The 19,933-nt window shown below is 43.8% G+C and overlaps 1 protein-coding gene and 1 non-coding gene across 2 annotated transcripts in view; both read right to left on the reverse strand.

Annotated features, from left to right (window-relative positions):
- The window catches only part of ZNF236 (zinc finger protein 236), a 107,502-nt gene extending 94,116 nt beyond the window's left edge, over window positions 1–13,386 (reverse strand). The window contains exon 1 of the mRNA XM_040632431.1: window positions 13,241–13,386. Coding sequence (XP_040488365.1) covers window positions 13,241–13,295 — 55 coding nt within the window. The 5' untranslated portion in view covers window positions 13,296–13,386. The remainder of the gene's footprint in view (window positions 1–13,240) is intronic.
- Window positions 13,387–19,279: 5,893 nt separating this feature from the next.
- LOC121103289 lies at window positions 19,280–19,384 on the reverse strand. Its single transcript, XR_005835447.1, has one exon. It is a non-coding gene; the product is annotated as a U6 spliceosomal RNA (small nuclear RNA).
- Between the last annotated feature and the right edge of the window lie 549 nt (window positions 19,385–19,933).

A 19,933-nucleotide genomic window follows, 5' to 3' on the forward strand; every position in this document is an offset into this window, starting at 1 on the left:
GAAACAATGTCCACAGCCTCTATGTTGAAACTGCTTAATGTCACCCCAAAATGAGAAAGGATATAATTAACTGCAACCAATAGATAAAACCCTAAGAGATAAGAAACTATACATTTAAAACCAAAAATGACATTGTTTTGCTTATGAATTAAGACTTTTCCAAAAAAGATTTTTATCTTAAGAAACAAGATTTCCCTCTTTAACAAAGCTCAAAACATAATAAAATCACATTTTCACTAAGTCCCTTCCCGCAGTGATAATACAGTATTAATTTGGTTCAAAGACAAACTTAAAACAATGCTAATTCAAATTAAAGTGTAATTGAAGGGGAAAAAAAACATGCTTTAGTTTACACGTTGTGCATAATTTTAAAATCCACAGCATCTCCAGACCTTCACTTTGCTTTGGGGGAACAACTTTGTAACTGTGCTTTTTCTCTGCACTGAGAAGTCCAAGCCTTTCTCCCAGGGCGAGGTGGGCTCTCTCATCCACACTTTGCTTTCTGTGGGGGTGGCGTCCAAGGCCTTAATAAAACCCCTCTTGCCCATCACCTCTTCAAGCTCATTCAAATTGCTGGTCCCCAGGGTATGTGTTTTCCAAAAAGAGGTCTACGAAGTTGATGTATCCTTAGGACACGCTTTGGGAGATCCACGAGCCCTGTGAAAACTTCATGCAAACTCTCCCTGTCCAGGCATCGCCCGTTGTTGGGGAGGGTAAAAGCCACAGCCACAGAGGCCGCCAGACTTCTGAGGGCCAGGGAGCCCTGTAAGATTGGCCAGATCCACGGCCGCCTCCTGGTGCCCTCCTGAGCACGGCTGCATTTCCTAGGAGCAGCCAGAGGAACTTCCGTGAGATGGTGACACCACAATTCCTGACGCCTCCCGAATGAGAACAGGTGTTTTCTGCAGCCCCCCTCCACACACACAACAGAAGCACGGGCCCCGTGCATTCAGCAGTGCTCAAATCCAGGAGTTCATCCAGGACAGCATTCGGCCGGCCCCCAGCGGCAGGGGAGGGGTCACTGTGAGGTTTCGGGAACGCAGGGAGACTCTAGGCTGATTCCAGCCGGTTTCCCCGACAGTCACCTTACACACACACAGAGGCGTGACCACATTCTCTTCAACGGCTCACCCTTCCTGATACCAAGAACTCAAATTCACTCTCGAATGTAAACACAAACTGATTGCAAAGATCAAAAATTGTTTGAGCACCTTTGTTTTTCTTGAAAAAAATGTGAAGACTCGTTTCAAAATCAATTTAACTCTTCACGCAGAGATTCTCAATAGTATAAAACAATAACTATCAGCCAACCCCCAAATCAGAAAGCCTGTCTCAGAGCTGAGCAGATTAAAATAGGCGAGTGTTCCTGAGGCTACTGAGACGAGTCTACCCACGATTTAGGAACACGGCCATCTCTTTAATGCTCAGCCTTGCCACCCAAGGCCCTAGCCGCCCCTCCGTAACCATCTCTGCCACAGCGACATTCAGGCCCGGTCCACAGTGGGGACTGGACAAGCGGTCTGATGAACTGCTCTTCTCCCAGAAGCGCGCGCAGCAAAGCAGCCCCAGCAGCTAAATCTTAATGGCAAAGGTCTGTCCTTATCTCTGATCTAAAGAGCTAAAATGAACTTTTCTTTTCCCTCAAGATTTTTAAGTGATCTCTACACCCAATGTGGGGCTCAAACTCACAACCCCAAGATCAAGACGCCCGCTCCACTGACTAAGCCAGCCACCCTGCTAAGTTGATCTCTTACACACAACGCCTCTCTATGACACGATGATTCAACAAAACCCATTGCATTTATAGCATTCCACTGATTTAACTCTAACTTGCGTCTCCTGACTTAAATCCTTAAGCACTATGCATTGAAGATCCCAGCTACCCATAAATCCTGCTGAGGCATTTTTAAAAAAATTTTTAAGGTTTTACTTATTGACACAGCGAGAGAGAGCACAAGCAGGGGGAGCAGTAGAGGGAGAGGGAGAAGCAGGCTCCCTGCCAAGCAGGAAGCCCAATGTGGGGCTCGATCCCAGGACCCTGGGATCATGACCTGAGCCAAAGGCAGATGCTTACCCGACTGAGCCACCCAGGTCCCCGTCTTCCAACATCTTGTCCCCGAGAGCCCACCTCTCTAACCATGGAGGCATTTTCTCTGCTTTTCCATTCTGACATTAGGATGCTTTCCGAGGTCACCAAACAGACCTTCGGTAAGTCTGACAGCTGTTGCCCCTACTTCAAGAAGGGTCCCACTTCAGCTACCATGCTTTCTCCTCTTTACTTTCGTGTGTGTGTGTGTGTGTGTGTGTGTGTGTGTTATTTTTACTGTTTTCTAGTTTCTTCTTTTCTCCTTTCTCCTGTTTTCTCCTGTTCCTCCCACACTGGTCAGCATTCAGGTCTAAGCACAGCTGGACTTTTTCAGGTAAAACTCTGCAGTGCTTGGGCCCGTGAGCCCTTTCTACTTGGTCACTGTATCTCCAAAGCCTTGCACAAAGCCCGGCACATCCTGAGCACCTAGCAAATATTTACCGAATAGTCAGAGATAAGATGAAAGCTAATGACTTTTTTGGTCTCTACCCAGGCGTCCGAAGCACCCAAGACCAGCATATCTAATCTCTGCTTGTAGCCTGACTCATGCCCTTCACCTCAAAATTACCTAAGTTAGTATCCGTCCAGCTTGTTTTGTACCCACTAACTATTCTCATCTGGTACAGATATTCCTTAGCCATTTGGCTGTTCCCAGGAGCTAGCTGAAATGCATCTACATTATTTTCTCCGTAGAATCTCTGTCAGAAAAGAAAGTGCTCGAGTTCATAGCACCAGCCACAAGCACCTGCTTCCCTCTAAGAAGGAACAAACATCTGTCAACTCAAAGGTGCCTGCACCCAGGGAGGTGTACTACCAGGGAAGACTGGCACTTTTTGAATTTCGCCCATTATTTTTTCAAACGTATTTATTATTAGTAACTATTCATTTGGAAATGAAATGTACTCATATAAAAAAGTAATCCTCAAAATGTAGTCAGTGAAAAAAGCAGTATGTTCTAGGTGCGTCACTCCTTTAAAAAAAAGGGAGGGTGGGGCAGATATACCACAGACGTGCTCGTATGTGCATAAAATACCCCTGTAAAACTACAGAAAAAAGTAATAGCATTGGTTACCTGTAAAAAAGGTAACTATCTGGGGAATAGGGCTAGGAAAGGGACTTTTCATTTTTCTTAAATTCTGAAGCATTACAATGTATTACCTATTCAAAAGGAGTTAGATAAAAAAGAAATACAATTTACTTGGGGGGAAAAGGTGAGTTATACACTCCATTCCCCCTGTTGTATAGCTAAGGAACCTAAGACCCCAGAGAACTTTAGCCACTTGGTCAAAATCACACAATTAGGGCAGAACTGGGAGTAATTTTCAACTCATAATTCAAGGCTCTCTCCTTATTAATCAGGCTTCCATGCCTCTCAAGGTCATGATTTCTGAGATGAGACCCCAATTTCAACCTTGAGCCTACTGTAAAAACAGCACATGAACCTGGATTTTATCAACAATATTTTACATCAATTGTAAGCCTAACTCTGTTTAGGTTCTTTCAGTATAAAATACATTCAACTGAGAGTCAAGCCAAAGTACCCTGCTTGTCAAAACCATGAGAAGTTTCAATGAGACAATTAGAGTCTGAAACACTGATACTGGTTTCATGATAAATGATAGGAAATATTATCTGTGACACAGAGTCAAAGATAAATACCTCGTCAGAGACTCACCAAATGGTCCCTAACAGGGTCAGGTCGCTCATGTTCCCACAGTAAAGTTCACCTTTACCCAGGTGTGCTTTCAATATGCCCACTTCGTCAGTATTTGTATCTGTGTGGAGTTTCCCTTTCAAGCCTATTACTACACTGTCTCTTATTTTTAAAAGGAATATCAATCCTCTTTCAAATATTTGCTTTTATTACCTGTAAATTTTTATTTCTAAAGAAGACTTTAAACTCAGGTGGATGTATATTTAGACACCATATACATTATCCAAATTTAACAAAACCATGGTGTGTTAAAATTATAACAAAATAATACCTCCAGTAGTACAGCCTCCCCACCTAGCTAAAATAATTGGAGGCCCAAGGCCTAAAAGTAACAGGGCCTTTTTGAGAATAATCCGGGAGTGTACTGCTGAGAATAATGCGTCCTTAGACAATGCAAAAAACTAATTTTCTATATGTAATAGAATAATTTCTTGTTGATCTATTTGCTGCCATTATTCTGTGTCTCGTCTCCACAAACGTACAATTTATGTTAGCACTGCAGCAACAATCACATAGAGCTAAAGGGTGCCACAGACCACCGTGCAGAGCCCAGGCCAAGGTTCTGCCCCAATTTCCAATGAAGTATGTATGCACAGGGATACTATGTTTAATGTACAGATCTTAAAAAAATGGTATCTATAGATTAAAACATGGGTTACTGGTCACAGATTAGGGAGATGGTGATGAAAGCAGGGCTGGGAGTCAGGAGCTTTAGGAATGTCAGTCCTGCCAAGTGGTTCCTAAGGTCTCTGCAAAGCAGATCATCTGCTGCTCGGCTCCACTCTTCATCCAAAGATGAGGATGATTTCCATCCTGCGTACTTACGGGGTCGCTGTGAAAATCCAAGGTATGAGAAATATGAAACAAAAAATACTGTTTTAGAAAAGTAAACTGCACATCTACTAGGAAGGCTAAAAGTAAAAAGAGAAAAAAACAAGGACTGAGGAGGATGCAGAGCAACTGGAAATCTCATATTCCACTAGAAAGGATGAAAATCACTACAATCTCTCAAAAACCATTTGGCAGCATTGACCAAAGCTGAACAGACCTGTAACCCAGCAATTCCGCTCCTGGGTATAGCCCCACAGAAATGTGTACGTAGGTGTACCAAAAACACATGTTTAAAAATGCTCACAGAAGCATTATTTACAACAGCCAGCAAATAAAAACAATGCAAATGCCCTTTAACAGTAGATGACGAATTATCAATTTAAAGGTGAAAAGTAGAACAATAAAGCTTCTAGATGAAAATATAGGAAAATGTCTTCATGATCTTACAATTGTCAAAGATTCCTTACACAGGTCCCAAAAGTACTAAACATGAAAGGACTGATAAATGAGACAGTATTAAGATTAGGAACTTCTTTCGTGAAAAGATACCCTTAAAAGAGTGAACAGGAAAGTACAAAGAACTCCTATACGGCACATATAAAGAACTCCTACACATCCATAATGAAAAGACAGAACTCTTCACCAAAGACAGACAGACGGCAAGGAAGCATACAAACAGATGCTTTACATTATATCTCATAAGGGAACTGCAATTCAAACCATGAGATACCAGGACACACCTATGAGAAAGACTAAAATTTTTAAAAAATCAATCAAATCAAGCAAACGTGGACATGGATGTGGAGCAGCAGGAACTCTCATTCCTTGCGGGTGAGAATGCAGAATGGCCCAGCCACTTTGCAGGAGTTTGGCAATTTCCTGCAAAGCTAAACACAGTCTCACCGTACCATCCTGCACAGTGGTCCTCAACATTGACCCAAATGAGCTGAAAACCTGCACACAAATGTTTACAGCAAGTTATAACTACCAAACACCAGAAGCGGCCAACATATCCTTCCAATGTAAATAAACTCTAGTGCATGCAGACAATGGAATATTATTCAGCAATAAAAAGAAATGAGCTGTCAAGCCCTGAAGACACAGGAAGAAATCTTAAATGCATATTGCTTAGTAAGAGAAGGCAGTCTGCAAAGGCTACATATTGTATGATTCCAACTATGCCAGGAGAGCAAGCAGAACTATGGAGACAGTGAACCCTAATGTAAACTATGGAATTTATTAAATAATAATGTATCAAAATTGGCTCACTAATTGTTACACATGTACCACAGTAACACAAGATGTTAATAACAGGGGACAGCCTGAGGGGGGAGAGTAAGGAGTATGCAGGAACTAGGTACTATCTGCCCAATTTAACGTAAGTCTAAAACTGCTATAAAAAGTAGTCTATTCTCCAAGGAACTGTTGAAAAGGAAAAACAAAGCTGGGGGCATCACAATGCCGGATTTCGAGCTGTACTACAAAGCTGTGATCACAAAGACAGCATGGTACTGGCACAAAAACAGACACATAGACCAATGGAACAGAATAGAGAGCCCAGAAATGGACCCTCAGCTCTTTGGGCAACTAATATTTGATAAAGCAGGAAAAAACATCCGGTGGGAAAAATACAGTCTCTTCAATAAATGGTGCTGGGAAAATTGGACAGCTACATGCAAAAGAATGAAACTTGACCACTATCTCACTAAAAATAGTCAAAAAATTTTAAAAACTAAAGTAAGTTGTGAATGGGTCAAGTTTTGCATACAGTGCTACCCTTTAATCTTTCATGAATATAATACACACTAAAAGTATGACGAGTAATTCAAAAAGAATATGAAAACCATCTACTATGATAACAGATCCTAGGTTCTAACCAACAAGTGATAAATTATACTGACAGAAGCAAAATGCAATTAGCTGAGAATAATGTAACATCATCATTCATTTAAGTCAAAAAAATTTTTGAATGATGCAATGAAGATGGCCATGCTAAAATAAATATCTAGACCATGGAAAATAGTAGTTCTATAGTCTGTGTTGGTTAGGTCCCATGGAAAGGAATTGTTAGAAAAAAGCACAGCCTCTAGAACCAAATTGCTTAAGTTTAAATTCTAGCTCTACCATTTACTAGCTGTGTAACCCTGGAAAAATTACTTGACCTTTCTGTGCCTCAATTCTCTCATCTGGAAAATGGGACTAAGAATAGTATCTATATCATAGGACTATTATAAGAATTAAATGATTTAGTATTTGTAAGGCTCTTAAAACAGTGCCTATACACGGTAGGTTCTATATAAACAATAACTAATAATATTATTAGAATATCAGGTTGAATTCAGGGTAATGCCTTTCAAGAAAGACAAACCAAAGTATATTTAAAGAAGTAGTTTTTAATCTTTCTTAGGTCACCAACTCTTTAATAGCTATAGATCTTTTTCCAGAAAAAAATCCTACAATTACTTTTAAGTGGTTTGTGGACCTCCTGAAAGCCAGCTATGACCCCAAAGGTTATGGGTACCACAGGTTAAAAATTGCTAATCTATAAGAAGACAAACAAGGTGGTAAGAAAAAATGAGGTCTGAGGGGAGGGAGGTGGGGGAATGGGATAGACCGGTGATGGGTAGTAAGAAGGGCACATATTGCATGGTGCACTGGGTGTTATACACAACTAATGAATCATCGAGCCTTACATCGAAAACCGGGGATGTACTGTATGGTGACTAACATAATATAATAAAAAATCATTATTTAAAAAAAAAAAAAAGTAGTCTATTAACTAAAATAATAAAAAATAAATAAAAGATTCAACCGAGTAGGAAAATCGGAAAAGATTTAAATGATAGTTTCACAAACGAGAACAAATGGCTAATAGATATAAGGTCTTTATTAGCACAAAACTGCAAGTTAAAAATCAAAATAACACTGCACATACCAGAAGGGCTAAAATGCTAAAAAGGACAGAGTAAATGCAACTCTCCGACACCGTGGGTAGGAGAAGCTAGTACATTCACTGGAAAACTGTGTTTGACAGTGTCTGTTATGACCCAGAAATGCAGAAATTCATAGCAGCACGTGTACGTAAGAGCCCCCAACTGGAAACAACTCAGGTACCTTCAGTAGAAAGGATAAACTGACAGTACGTTATATATGGAATAATATAAAACCATGTAAATGAACCTATTTCTGCCAAATAATGGCAGGGATAATCTCATAAAAACAAACACTGAATGAAGGAAGCCAGAAACAAAAGGGTCCACACTATGAATTCAATTGAGTTTGAAAACAGGTCAAACTACCCTGTGGTATCAGAAGAGGATAGGGGAGCCGGAGAGGGAGGGCAGCAGTCGTTGGGAAGGAACGAACAAACCTGGAGATCCTGCCAACGTCCTGGGTGCTGGTTACATATGGAAATTCAAGAAGCACATCAAAGCCTGTGCACTTTTCTCTGTAGATGTTTTATTCAATTAACATAATTATTAAAATACAATAATAAAGGTTTCAAAAAAATGCAGACATCTGGCTTTCTTGAAAAATCCTAAGCCATGGCAATAACTGCCTGGAGCAGAGCAGGAGCGTGTCGCTGCGGACCAAACGAGAGCTCGGCAATTCTCGGAAATCCCCAGACCCGACTACTACCGGTCACCCACTACCTTTACCTGATTCCCGAGTTCGCCTTAGCTGTCTGACCTGTAGTAAGAGCACACTGTCCGCTCATGCCGCCTATTATACAAAATACTCCTTTTAATCCACTAAAGCAATAGTTTTCAACTCCGCTAAGATTTCGGGCGAAGGCACCGCAGTGGTGTGGGCTGCTGAACCCCTCCATCTCCTGCCCTTCCACCAGAACTGCTTTGCTGCAGACCAGTGGTGTGCAGCCCTGCCCACACGGCGGCCCCGCCGGGCAGCCCTCAGAGCAGCGATGCCTGGGTCCCACCTCACAGGCTTAGAGACACCTGGACTCAAGGCCTGCTCATAGGGATCTTCAAAAGCTCCCCCAGGTAATTCCATCATGTTTGCCAAGAGTGAAAACCACCACCTGAGACCTTGCTGAATTATTTCGGGTAATAAATTCTAAGACTAAAAAGTAATTTGGAAACACCAACTGCTTGGCACAGACACGGTTTCTGTACACAGAGAATATAGAAAGACCCTGGTGTAGGATAAGCACGATTTTAAAAACTGCTGAATTGACTTCATCTCACGAAGAATTAGAGCTTCGTATCGTTTTCCCAGGCTGTATTTGTGTTAAAGGCCAAGATTTTTTTTAATAAATCCTTATAATGAAATATTTTTCTTTTATTGTGGGAAAGACCAAGATTCTGAACTCCTGTTAACTCACTACTTTATTCCAGGATCATAAAATCTCTAAATTTGATGTGTTACCTAAAGTCCTCAAAATACCGTAAAGTCCAAGTCTCTCCCTACCTAGAAAGTTCAATTACGGAGAATGAACATCCTTGGACACCGATACTGTTAGAAAGTTTTTAGTTTATGCAGAATCTGTCCTCCCCTCGTCCCTGCCAGTAGTTCTGAAGCACGAGTCACCTTGAAACCTGGCAGCACCCCTGCCACCTTGTATGCGAAACTGCACGGCTCTTAGCTCTCATCCTAGTAGTCGAGCCCCCTTGGAGAAAAGCAGAGTTCCCAATGTCACCCACGGCTAAAATGGCCCGAACTGATCATCTGAGCGAGAGAGGACTGTTTATTCATTTGGCTCAAGGTCTGTTTGTCTCAGCTCTCTGGAAATGAAGTATTACAAATATTCCTCCGACAGAAAACAAAAACTGAGCAGGAGGCCGGCTAAAGGTATAAGCTCGGGGAAAAAATCTGTACCACCGCGCTGGAAAAAACAAATGGGAACCACACAAGACCAACAAGGTCACATTACTACTTAGTAAGAGTAAACTAAAATAAGTACTATAAAGAAAAAGTCCGATCTCACTCTTTATATCCCCAGGACAGTGCCAGGCACCAAGCAACTGCCCAATAAACACGGCCCCCATTGACCCCCACTTCCTTTGCCTCAGGAGCCCATCCACAGGTGGTGTACTGCCAGACCCCCAGTGGATGCCCAAGACCGCAGGGTGCTGAACCCTAGCTGTACTGTTTTCTCCTACACGCGCACACGTACCTATCATTGAGTTTAACTCAGAAATCGGCACAGTAAGAGATTAACAGTAACAACAGAGAACTCCCAACAACACACTGTAGAAGTTGAGTGAATGTCTCTCTCCCTCTAAGTCTCTTACTGTGCTGCACGCAACCCCTCTTCTTGGGACGTCAAGCGAGGCACTGTGACACAGGGTTAGGCTACCGTGACCTTCTGACAATATGTCAGAAAGAGCACCACCTGCTCCAGACCACAGGGGCCTGAAACCACGGAGACGGGTGACTACTGTACTTATGTTCTAAGCGAATTATTATTCCAAGAAATGTTTTTCAGTGGGCCTCCTCCTCATCTCTTCTTGAGGTCTCCATTCTGACATCCTTTTCTCTGGGAATCCTAGACTTCAAGTGTCTGCGATCTGCTGCCACAGTATTCCCGCCACCACAGTATTCCCGCCATCATCATGGTCCTCAAGAGCCACAACAGAGATCCTGTTCTCTGGTGCTGAAATCTGTGACCCCGCCCTTAGCGCTGCCCACCCATCACAGGAAGTGCTTTAACATATTTGTTGAATAAATTCATAAACCCATATGTAGGGCTTTATATTTATCCAGACAAAATAATAAAATGCACACTTTGGACTCAAATCCCAACACTGGCACTAGCTGGGTGGACCTTCCAAATCACTTAACCTCTCTGAACTTTATTCCCCCCATTTGTAAAAAGCCCCACCGACCTTCCAGGTTCTTCTTAGGAATACAATTCATAATGGTAACACAGAAAACAAAATCATTTCAGATAATGAGGGACATTATTATGACAGTGAACTGACAGAGCAACAGTCCTCCAACATTTTGATCTCGGGGTCTTTTTACATTTTTAAATATTACTGAGGACCCCCAAAGACCTTAGGTGTATACAGATTATATCGTCACTTGCCTAATTAGAAATTAAAACTGAGCACTTTTTAAAATATTCATTTAAAAACAAACCTATTGTATGTTAACGCAAATACGGTTTTATGAAAAATATATCCGCCAAAAGAGCAGTAAGAAGAGTTTTTACTTTTACAAATCTTTTTAAAGTCTGGCTTAGTAGAAGACAAGTGGATCCTCATGTCTGCCTCTGCATTCTCTCTGTTGCAGTATGTTGTGTTCTATTTTCCTGCAAATCATTTTACTTGGAATATATTCAGTATGTTGTTTTGGAGTGAAATGCACGAAGACACCGCAGCTTCACAGTTGGGTGCCGCAGCCGCCTGCGTTCCTGCAAAGGCGTCAGCAATTTTAACCCTAATAGTTTTCGTACGATTAGTGCACATGCTAACCGAGTGAAATAACCAAACAGTATTGCTATGAAAATATTTACTCTGCAGAGCCCTCCAAGCATCTCCAGGAACCACACTGTGAGAACCACAGTGGCAGAGAAAGACTGGGGTGAAGTTATTTTCAGACAGGTTTGAGAAGGCCTCTCAGGAAGCTGAAGCACTGAGACCTAAGGAATGAGCAAGGGCAGGTGGATTCTCAGAAAAGGAAGAGCACAGGCCTCAACTCACCACAAATGTGGCCTCCACCAGGATCCCAGAGAACAGAATACTACAGCAAGGCCGGAGGGAAAGGAGCCCTCCACAAGGCCAGATCAATTAGGATCCCACAGGAATGTGGATTTTACCTTAAGGAATGAGAAATCCTTTGAAGAGTTTTAATCAGGGTGTGGCCATTTCATCTACATTTTAAAGAGCTCCTCCAGGAGGAGGGTGATGGACTTATGATAGGGCAAGGCTACCTGGGACCAGTGAGAGGCTCCCAGAGAAAGCCACCTGGAGACAGGAAGGCTGAACCAGCCAGGAGCACCAGACCTGGGAAGAGTAGGGCTGACTGGAAATACATTTTGGAGGGAGAAGCTGCAAGACTAATTATGAATCGTCTTGAGGAATAAGAGAAAGAAAATTCTTACGTTTGGGGCTTGAAAACCCAGGTGAACTGTGATGCCATTTGGGAAGATGGGAGAGACTGGGGGATTATGTTCCCAGCCTTAAGTCGATGCAAATTTTCCACGGTCTAAGCTACACCTTCTTCCAAGTAACTGAGAGGCACCGCACCTTACATTATTTCTGGCAGAAGGAACCTCAACAAAAATTAAAACACTTAACAAAATAAGGCCAACACGGGAGCAGTGACAGGCTTTTAGGGTCTCCTTGCAGACACCAGCAGCCACTAATCCGGATTCTGAGCTGTTACCGTCCAACTAGGAACCCGCACACCTGCGTTATTCCCCAGCCAACATCTCAGCTCCTGAAAAGCTAGGCGAGGTGTGTCGAGTCTTGCTGAAATGCATATGCTCTTTATTCTAACATTTCCTTAATTACGTGTCTGCTAACTTGATGGCTAAGAGAACAGCAGTAATGATGCCTAGTTGGGTCCGTCCCGTCAGTAAGTTCACACCACTTCCCAGTCCGCCCCTCTCTTCCTAAATGCGATGAAGGGCAAAATCAAACACTCTGATCTGCAGCTCCCAGATCTGACCTTTCTCCGTTTTGAAAAGCAGAGCCCGCCGCCAGGCCCCAGCCCTCCAGTGAGTCCCACTTACTCCTCCCCAGGGGCAGGGGACCCCGGAGTCCCCGAGCTCGGGAACCCGCCAGCGAGGGGACGAGTACCAGGAGCCCATCCCCTCCATCCCCACTCCCGGCCCCAGCTCACACGCAGCCGCCTCTGCGGCCTCCCCGTCCCCCCAGCCTCCCCGGCCCCTGCAGGAGCCCGCCAGGCCCGCCCCCGCTGGCCCGCGCGCCCGAGGTCCTTCCCGGGCCTCCCCGCCGGGGCCGCGCAAGCGAGCGCGCACTCGGCAGTCCAGGGCGACCAGGCCCAGCCGGGGCGCCTCTCCCTCCGGCCCACTTGTGCGGAAGGCCCCGCCGACCGTCCGCCCGTCCGCCTGCACACGCGACGCGGGGCCCCGGAGACGGCGGCCCGGCCCGGCGGCCCCGAAACCCGCCCCGGGGAAGGCGCCTCCCTCAGGAAGGCCTCCCGCCGCCCGGGAGCGCCGGGCTGGGCGGGCGGGCGGGCCGGGGAGGCCGGATCCCCGCGGGCTGGCGGAGGACGGCGAGAGGGGACGGCGAGGGAGGAGGGTGAGGGAGGAGGCCGAGAGAGGAGGGCGGCCGGGGGAGGAAGGAGGAGGGCGGCGGGCGGCGGCGCGCACCTCGCCCCCGGCCCCGCCGCCGCCCGCCCGGCCCAGGAAAGTAGGCCCAGCCCGGCGGAGGGGCCTGCCGTACCGCGCCGGTATCATTCCGCCCGCGCCCTGCGGCCGCCAGTCGTGCGACGGCGGCGGCTGTGGCGGCGGCGGGGCGAGGCATGCGGCCCCCGCCCCGACCCCGGCCCCGACCCCGCTGGCCGCCCCCGGCCCGCCGCCCCCGGCCCGGCCCGCTCCCGGCGCCCTCCGCGCCGCATCCGGGGACTATATTCGCGCGGAGCGGCACAACGCGGCCGGCCGGGCCAGAGCCGCTTACCGGTGTCGCCGCGCGCCTTGCTCTCCTTGGGCTTCGGGGGGCGGCCCCGCGGCATCGTCGGCGGCGGCGGCGGCGGACCACCCCTCGGCCGCACACACACTCACACACATACACTCGGCGGAGCGCGCACGCGCGGGGACCGGCCGCGGGGGCGCGGCGCGCGCCCGGCCGAGTGGCGGAGGCGGGCGGAGAGGCCCGGGCGGGCGGCCGCTAAACCCCGTCTGAGTGCCCGCGGGCCTCACGGGGGGAAGTCGCCCGACTGAGCGAACGGGAGAGCTAGAACCGCACCAACTTCGGCGGGTTCCATGACTCGGCGGGCCGCGTTAGGGGCGTTGGGCGCGGGCGCGAGGTGGGGGCGGGGAGCGGCGCCGTGCGCATGCGCGTTCCGCCGTTCGGGCCTGGTGCGGACGGAGGGACAGCCGGCCATGGTCACCTGGCTACCGCTGTCTCCGACGGCCGACCTGCGGGGAGCGGGTGGTCCGTGATGACCGTGGGTCCGCCTCGGCCCCTACGAAAGGCATGAGTGGGGAGCGGGCAGCCCGTGGTCACCCTGAATACCTCTTGGCCCCGACGGCCGGCTTGCGGGGAGCAGGCGGCCTGTGGTCACCCTCGGCCCCCCTCGGCCCTGGCCTGAACGGGGTAACTCAGTATGTGTCCAGCCGAAGTTACCAGCTGGGACAGCCGTCCGGAAAATAAGAAAGGTGCCCTTTGAACTGGCACAGGTGGTAAGGAGGAGCTATGCTGGTGGAAGAGAAGGGGCAAAGCAAGGGTCCTTGATGTGCCAGGTGCTTCGGGTGTGCTCACCTGTGTTTAGGGTGTTCATTTAAGTGCAGGAAACACCAGGCGCATGGTCCTCCCGGGTCCCTCGGAGCGTATCCGCGCCCCACACTCTCTTCTAGGGGCAGAGTCCCGGGAGCCCACACTTAACAGATCAGGGTCTTGGACGGAGGAAGACCCGATCATCTGGTGTAATACATTAAAATGTACAGTTTCAGATGTGTGCATCTTTTATTTCTATTGTTGTTTGCTCATACTAGCTTCCACAAAATTGTGACACAGTAACAGGACGACAGAGGTCGGGGAGGCTTTGAGAGACTACATTAAAACACAGGGAACGATCATTTGCTCAAGTAAGCCAAAGAAAGGAGTCTAACAGTATCCTCCGGAAAATCAATCCAAAGCAGTAAATAATGATGACCAACTGCATGCAAGGTGCTTTGAGGGAATACAAAGGGAAAACAATGTCTTCCCCCAAAAATCTTGGAATGGGACAAGAAAGACAAAATTAGTCAATATAGTATAGAGATGTGAAAAGTTGATAGAGAAATTTGAGGACAACATAAATATGGTTGGAAAAATAAATAGGAAAGACACTCTTTTTTTTTAATGATTTTTTATTATATTATGTTAGTCACCATACAGTACATCCCCAGTTTCGGATGTAAGGCTCGATGATTCATTAGTTGTGTATAACACCCTGTGCACCATGCAATACGTGCCCTCCTTACTACCTATCACCGGAGGAAAGACACTCTTTTAACTGAAACTTAGTAAATGCTTGCATTCTAACAGAGATGGTAAGAAAGGGCTTCCCAGGTAGAGGGAACAGGGCAAAAGGAGGAGAAAAAAGTATTTTGTCGGGTGCTTTATATGTTTCCTTTTGTTTACATATATTCATCCAAATACTGAAAAAACTAGGCAGATAATCCTATCTGAAAGAAACAAGCTCAGAGAGGTTAACCTCCAATGTCAGCTAGCCAACAAATGGCAATTGTTACATCTGTTTTTAACTGCTTACATTTTAGTGTTTTACATAATCCTGCAAGGTGCCATTTTACAGATGATGGTACTGAGGTTCAGAGGGGCCTAGTAATTTGATTAAGGTACATAGACTGTAAGCAAGTCCAAGGTGCAAACGAAATCTGCTTACCTGTTCATCCCATGTACACAGTTGCATCAAAACAAATACACATAAATTTAGACAAAATATGACAGTATTAACATATGCAATCAGGGCTAGCATAGGAATAAGGCTGAGAAGATGGCAGATCATAATCTTGGGTCATTTGTAAGTCAATTTGGATGTTAATGTGTATGAATGTACCCTATTCTGTTCTGAAAATGATTGGAAGCACTTTATATCAGTAAAATATAGATGAGGAAATCAGGATAAAGGAAGAAAGTAGAAAATCAAAGGGAATAAAGTACCTAAACTAGTAAAGTCCTATGGTTATGAAAGGTGAATAGGAAATTCAACTCCAGGTTTTTTAGCTCAGGAAGCAGATGTGATTAGTTACAAAATTCTCACTTATCCATAGTAAACAGTTGTATCCCTATGTAGTTTCATTGGATTGTTTTCTTTTTTTTACCACCCATATGCACACATTACCATCTGTAAACAGAGACAACTTTACTTCTTCCCTTATGATTTGGATGCCTTTTATTTCTTTTTCTTGCCTAATTGCTCTGGCTAGGACTTCCAGTGCAATGTTGAATAGGAGCTGGTCAGAGTGGACACCCTTGTCTTATTCCTGATCTTGGAAAGCTCTGAACACCTCACCATTGAGTATGATGTTAGCTGTGGGTTTGTCATAGATGGACTTTATCATGTTAAGATACATTCTTTATATACCCAATTTGTTGAGAGCTTTTATCATGATGTTGAATTTTATCAAATGTCCTTTCTGCATCTAATGAGATGAACATGTATCTTTTATTCTATTAATGTGGTGTATCACTTTAATTTGCACTGCTTTCCAAGGATAAATTATACTTGATCATGGTGTACAATTCTTTTGTGCTGTTGCATTCAGTTTGCTAGTATTTTATTGAACTTTCACATATATTCATCAGGGATGTTGGCCTTTAGTTTTGTTTTGTTTTTTTCTTGTATCCTTACCTGGTTTTGGTATCGGAGTACTCCTGGCCTCATAAAATGAATTTGAGAGTATTCCCTCTACTCAGTTTTTTGGAAGTGTTTGAGAAGGATTCATGTTATTCTTTAATGTTTGGTAGAATTCCCTGGTGAAACCATCTACTCCTGGGCTTTTCTTTGGTGGGAGATTTTTATTACTGTTTTAATCCCCTTACTCATTGGTCTGTTCAAATGTTCTGTCTTCATGATTCAGTCTTGGTAGGTTGTATGTAGAATCATTTCTAGACTAATCCTCCTGGATGTCTCAGAGGATTCCACGGGGGGGCTGATCTTTTCTTCCATCTCTCTCTCTTTTTTTTTTTAAGATTTTATTTATTCATTCGACAGAGAGACAGCCTGTGAGAGAGGCAACACAAGCAGGGGGAGTGGGAGAGGAAGAAGCAGGCTCCCAGTGGAGGAGCCTGATGTGGGGCTCGATCCCAGAACGCCAGGATCATGCCCTGAGCCTAAGGCAGATGCTTAATGACTGAGCCACCCAGGCGCCCCCCATCTCATTTTTAAATTGATTACTAAAGCAGACAAAAAAGAGGGAACATAAAACATAGGCTCCCAGAATCACCATGCAAGGCTCAGCTAGAGAACAGGGCCAACACCCTGGAAGACCCGTATGTGCTACTCCCTTAGGGCACCCTCTTCCTGAGGTATCTGCTCTCCTGACACTAAGACAATCATCCCCTTGACTTTCTGGTTGTACAGTCTTTTTAGATGTCTTTCAATAAATGAAGTATTGGTCCTTTGGTCCAGCTTTTCAACTTTCTCAGAGTTTTTCCAAATTCTTCTGTGACTTGCATCGTTGTCTTGTCTTGTGTTTGAGACTCACTGATGCTGGTGCACATAGCTGTAGCTCGTTTATTTTTACTGCTGCATAACATTTCCTTGTGCGACTACGCCACAGTTCATCATCCATTCATTCAGTCCATTGTCGACAGACTTCCAGGTCATGTGGAGTTGTTCGTTTTTTCACAGACATGCCTTCTGGTGTCGATTTCTTTTTTAATATAGGATGAAAAATATTTATTATTTTTTGCTTTCAATTTGTCCCATGTCAGCTAAGTTTACTTTTCTCCACTTTCTTTCCTTTTTTTTCTTTTTTTGGATTTTTTTTTTTTTTCTCATTCTCCTTTTTCCCCTTTGCTAGTTGGAAAGCTATATACTTATTCTGTTAAGGGTAACCTAGAAACTTCAAGATGATACTTATGAAAGTAGAAGGTTAACATCTTTACCCTTCTTCTAATTTATAAACTATTGTTTGGTGTTTTAATTCTACTTGAAACTGCAGAAGATATTATTGTTTTATTTAGTCTAATTTGTGTAGATATACTTATATATTCCAATTTACTTATATTCCGATTGTTTGTCCTCTATACTCCTTATGTCTCCAAACTTCATCTCCTATCTCTCTGTCTCATATATACACTTGCAATTTCACTGAGTGAACATGACTAGCAGCAAGCATTCTATCTTTTTGTTTACCTGAAAATGTCTTTATTTTGCCCTCATTCTTAAAAGATACATTTTCTGGTTAGATAATTCTAGGTTAACACTTATTTTCTTTCAATCCACTGAAAATACTCACTTTTAGCTTATCTTTTGTTGTAAGTGATGACGAGTCGGTTCTCAGTCTTCTTTCTTTTTCAGGTCATTTTTCTTCGCTAGAAGCTTCTATGACCTTCTCTCAGCCATTGGTGCCTTGCAGAGTCATCACAGTGTGCCTAAGTGTGGATTCTTTTTGTTTATACACTCAGGGATTCAGTAGGAATTCTCAGGGATTATATCTACAAAGATGGCCTTAGCCCCATTCTTTTTCTTTCTCTTGGAATTCCAGCCAGACTTACAATAGTCCTGCTCATTTTATTCTCTATTTTTCTTAACTTGTCTTTCATATGTTCTCTTTTTCTCTGTACTGCATCTTAGATAATTTTTTTAAGATTTACTTTGCAATTCTCCAATTTTATCTTCTGCCGTGACTTCAGTTAAACCTATCCATTGAGTTTGATAATTCAGTTACGTTTTATTTATCTTTTATAATTTGGTTCTTTTTCAAATCTACTTGGTTAATTTTTCCAGCTTTTTAGTGAAAAAATTATCAAGCATACAAAAAAGTTGAAAAAATAGTATAATGAACTCCTGTAGACGGAACACTTAGATTCAACAGTCTTAATATTTTTGCCATATTTGCTTTATCTATTTTTCTATTGTCTTGTTTTTGTGTGTGGGGGTTTTGTTTCTTGTTTTTTTGTTTTTGCCAAGCTATTTGAAATAAGCTGCCGACATCACATTTTTCCCCTAACTACTTCTGCATGAATCTCTTAAGAATACTTGCCTTTCCTTACATATCTATGATATCATTACTATATCTAAGAAAAGTATCAATCATCTAATATATTTAATAGATTTAATATCTAGTCCATAGATGCTTCACTGACTGAGCCACCAAAGCGCCCCAGGACTCATGTCTTAAATTCATATTGTGCCTCATTTTATTTGTAACAGCTTTGTTGAAATATAATTGATGTACAACAAACGTCACATATTAAAGGGTAAAGTGCGATACATTTGGCATATATATACAAATGTGAAGCCATCAATACAATCAAGGTGCAAACATATCCTATCACCCAAACACTTCCTTGTTTCCCTGTGCACTCACCCCCTCTCCCTGATCCCCAATTCCCAGGCAACAACTGATCTTTTTGTCTCTATAGATTAGATGGCATTTTCCAGAATTTTATTTAAGTGCAATCATATGATATGTATTCTTTTTGCCTAACTTCTTTCACTCCGAATAATTATTTTGAGATTTACGCATGTTGTTGTAGTAATCAATAGTTCATTCCTTTTATTGCTGAGTAGTTATTTTCTTTTTTTTTTTATTGAGATACAATTTACATATAACATTAGTTTCAGGTGTGGAGCACAATTATATGTAATTGTATATATCGCAAAATGATCCTGATAAGTCTAGTTCGATCACTACACAGAGTTACAAGTTTTTTTCCTTGTGGTGAGAACTTTTAAGATCTACTCTCTTAGCAACTTTCAAATATACAATACAGTGTTATTAACTGTGTTCACATTACATTTTCAGGACTTACTTATTTTATAAAAATATGGAATGCTTCACCAATTTGAGTGTCATGCTTGCACAGGGCCCGTGCCAATTTTCTCTGTATCATTCCGATTTTATAAGACGTACTGCCAAAGAGAACACTGAACAGTATTTCATTTTATGGATACACTACCATTGCTGTACCCACCCACCTGTTGATGGACATTTGGGTTGTTTTCGGTTTTTAACTATTATAAACAGGACCCAGACTACGGTGCTAGAACAAGGCAGCTTGTGCTCTCAGGGTCGTACATATGTTCCACGTGCCTCACCTTGCGCGGACGAAGCTGCTATGAACATTTGCGTCAAGTCTTGGCATGGACACAACACATGCTTTCGTTTTTCCTGGGTAAATACCTAGGAGTGGCAGGGTCAAATGGTAGCTGTTCCTTTCACTTGTTTTAGAAGTTGCTAGATTGCTTTCTGAAGTCGTCATGCCATCTTACATTTCTACCCGCAACATAGTACACTCTGTCGCTTCACTTACTCACCAGCACGTGGTATGGTCAGCCTTCTGAGTTTTAGTCCTTCAAGTAGATGTGTAATGATATCTCACTGTGGGTTTTATTTGCCTTTCTCTAATAACTAAAGATTGAGCATCTTTCCATCTGATCATTTGCTATCCATGGATTGTCCTTGATGTAGTGTC

The sequence above is a fragment of the Ursus maritimus genome, unplaced genomic scaffold (assembly GCF_017311325.1).
Source record: "Ursus maritimus isolate PB19 unplaced genomic scaffold, ASM1731132v1 scaffold_18, whole genome shotgun sequence".
NCBI lineage: Eukaryota > Metazoa > Chordata > Mammalia > Carnivora > Ursidae > Ursus > Ursus maritimus.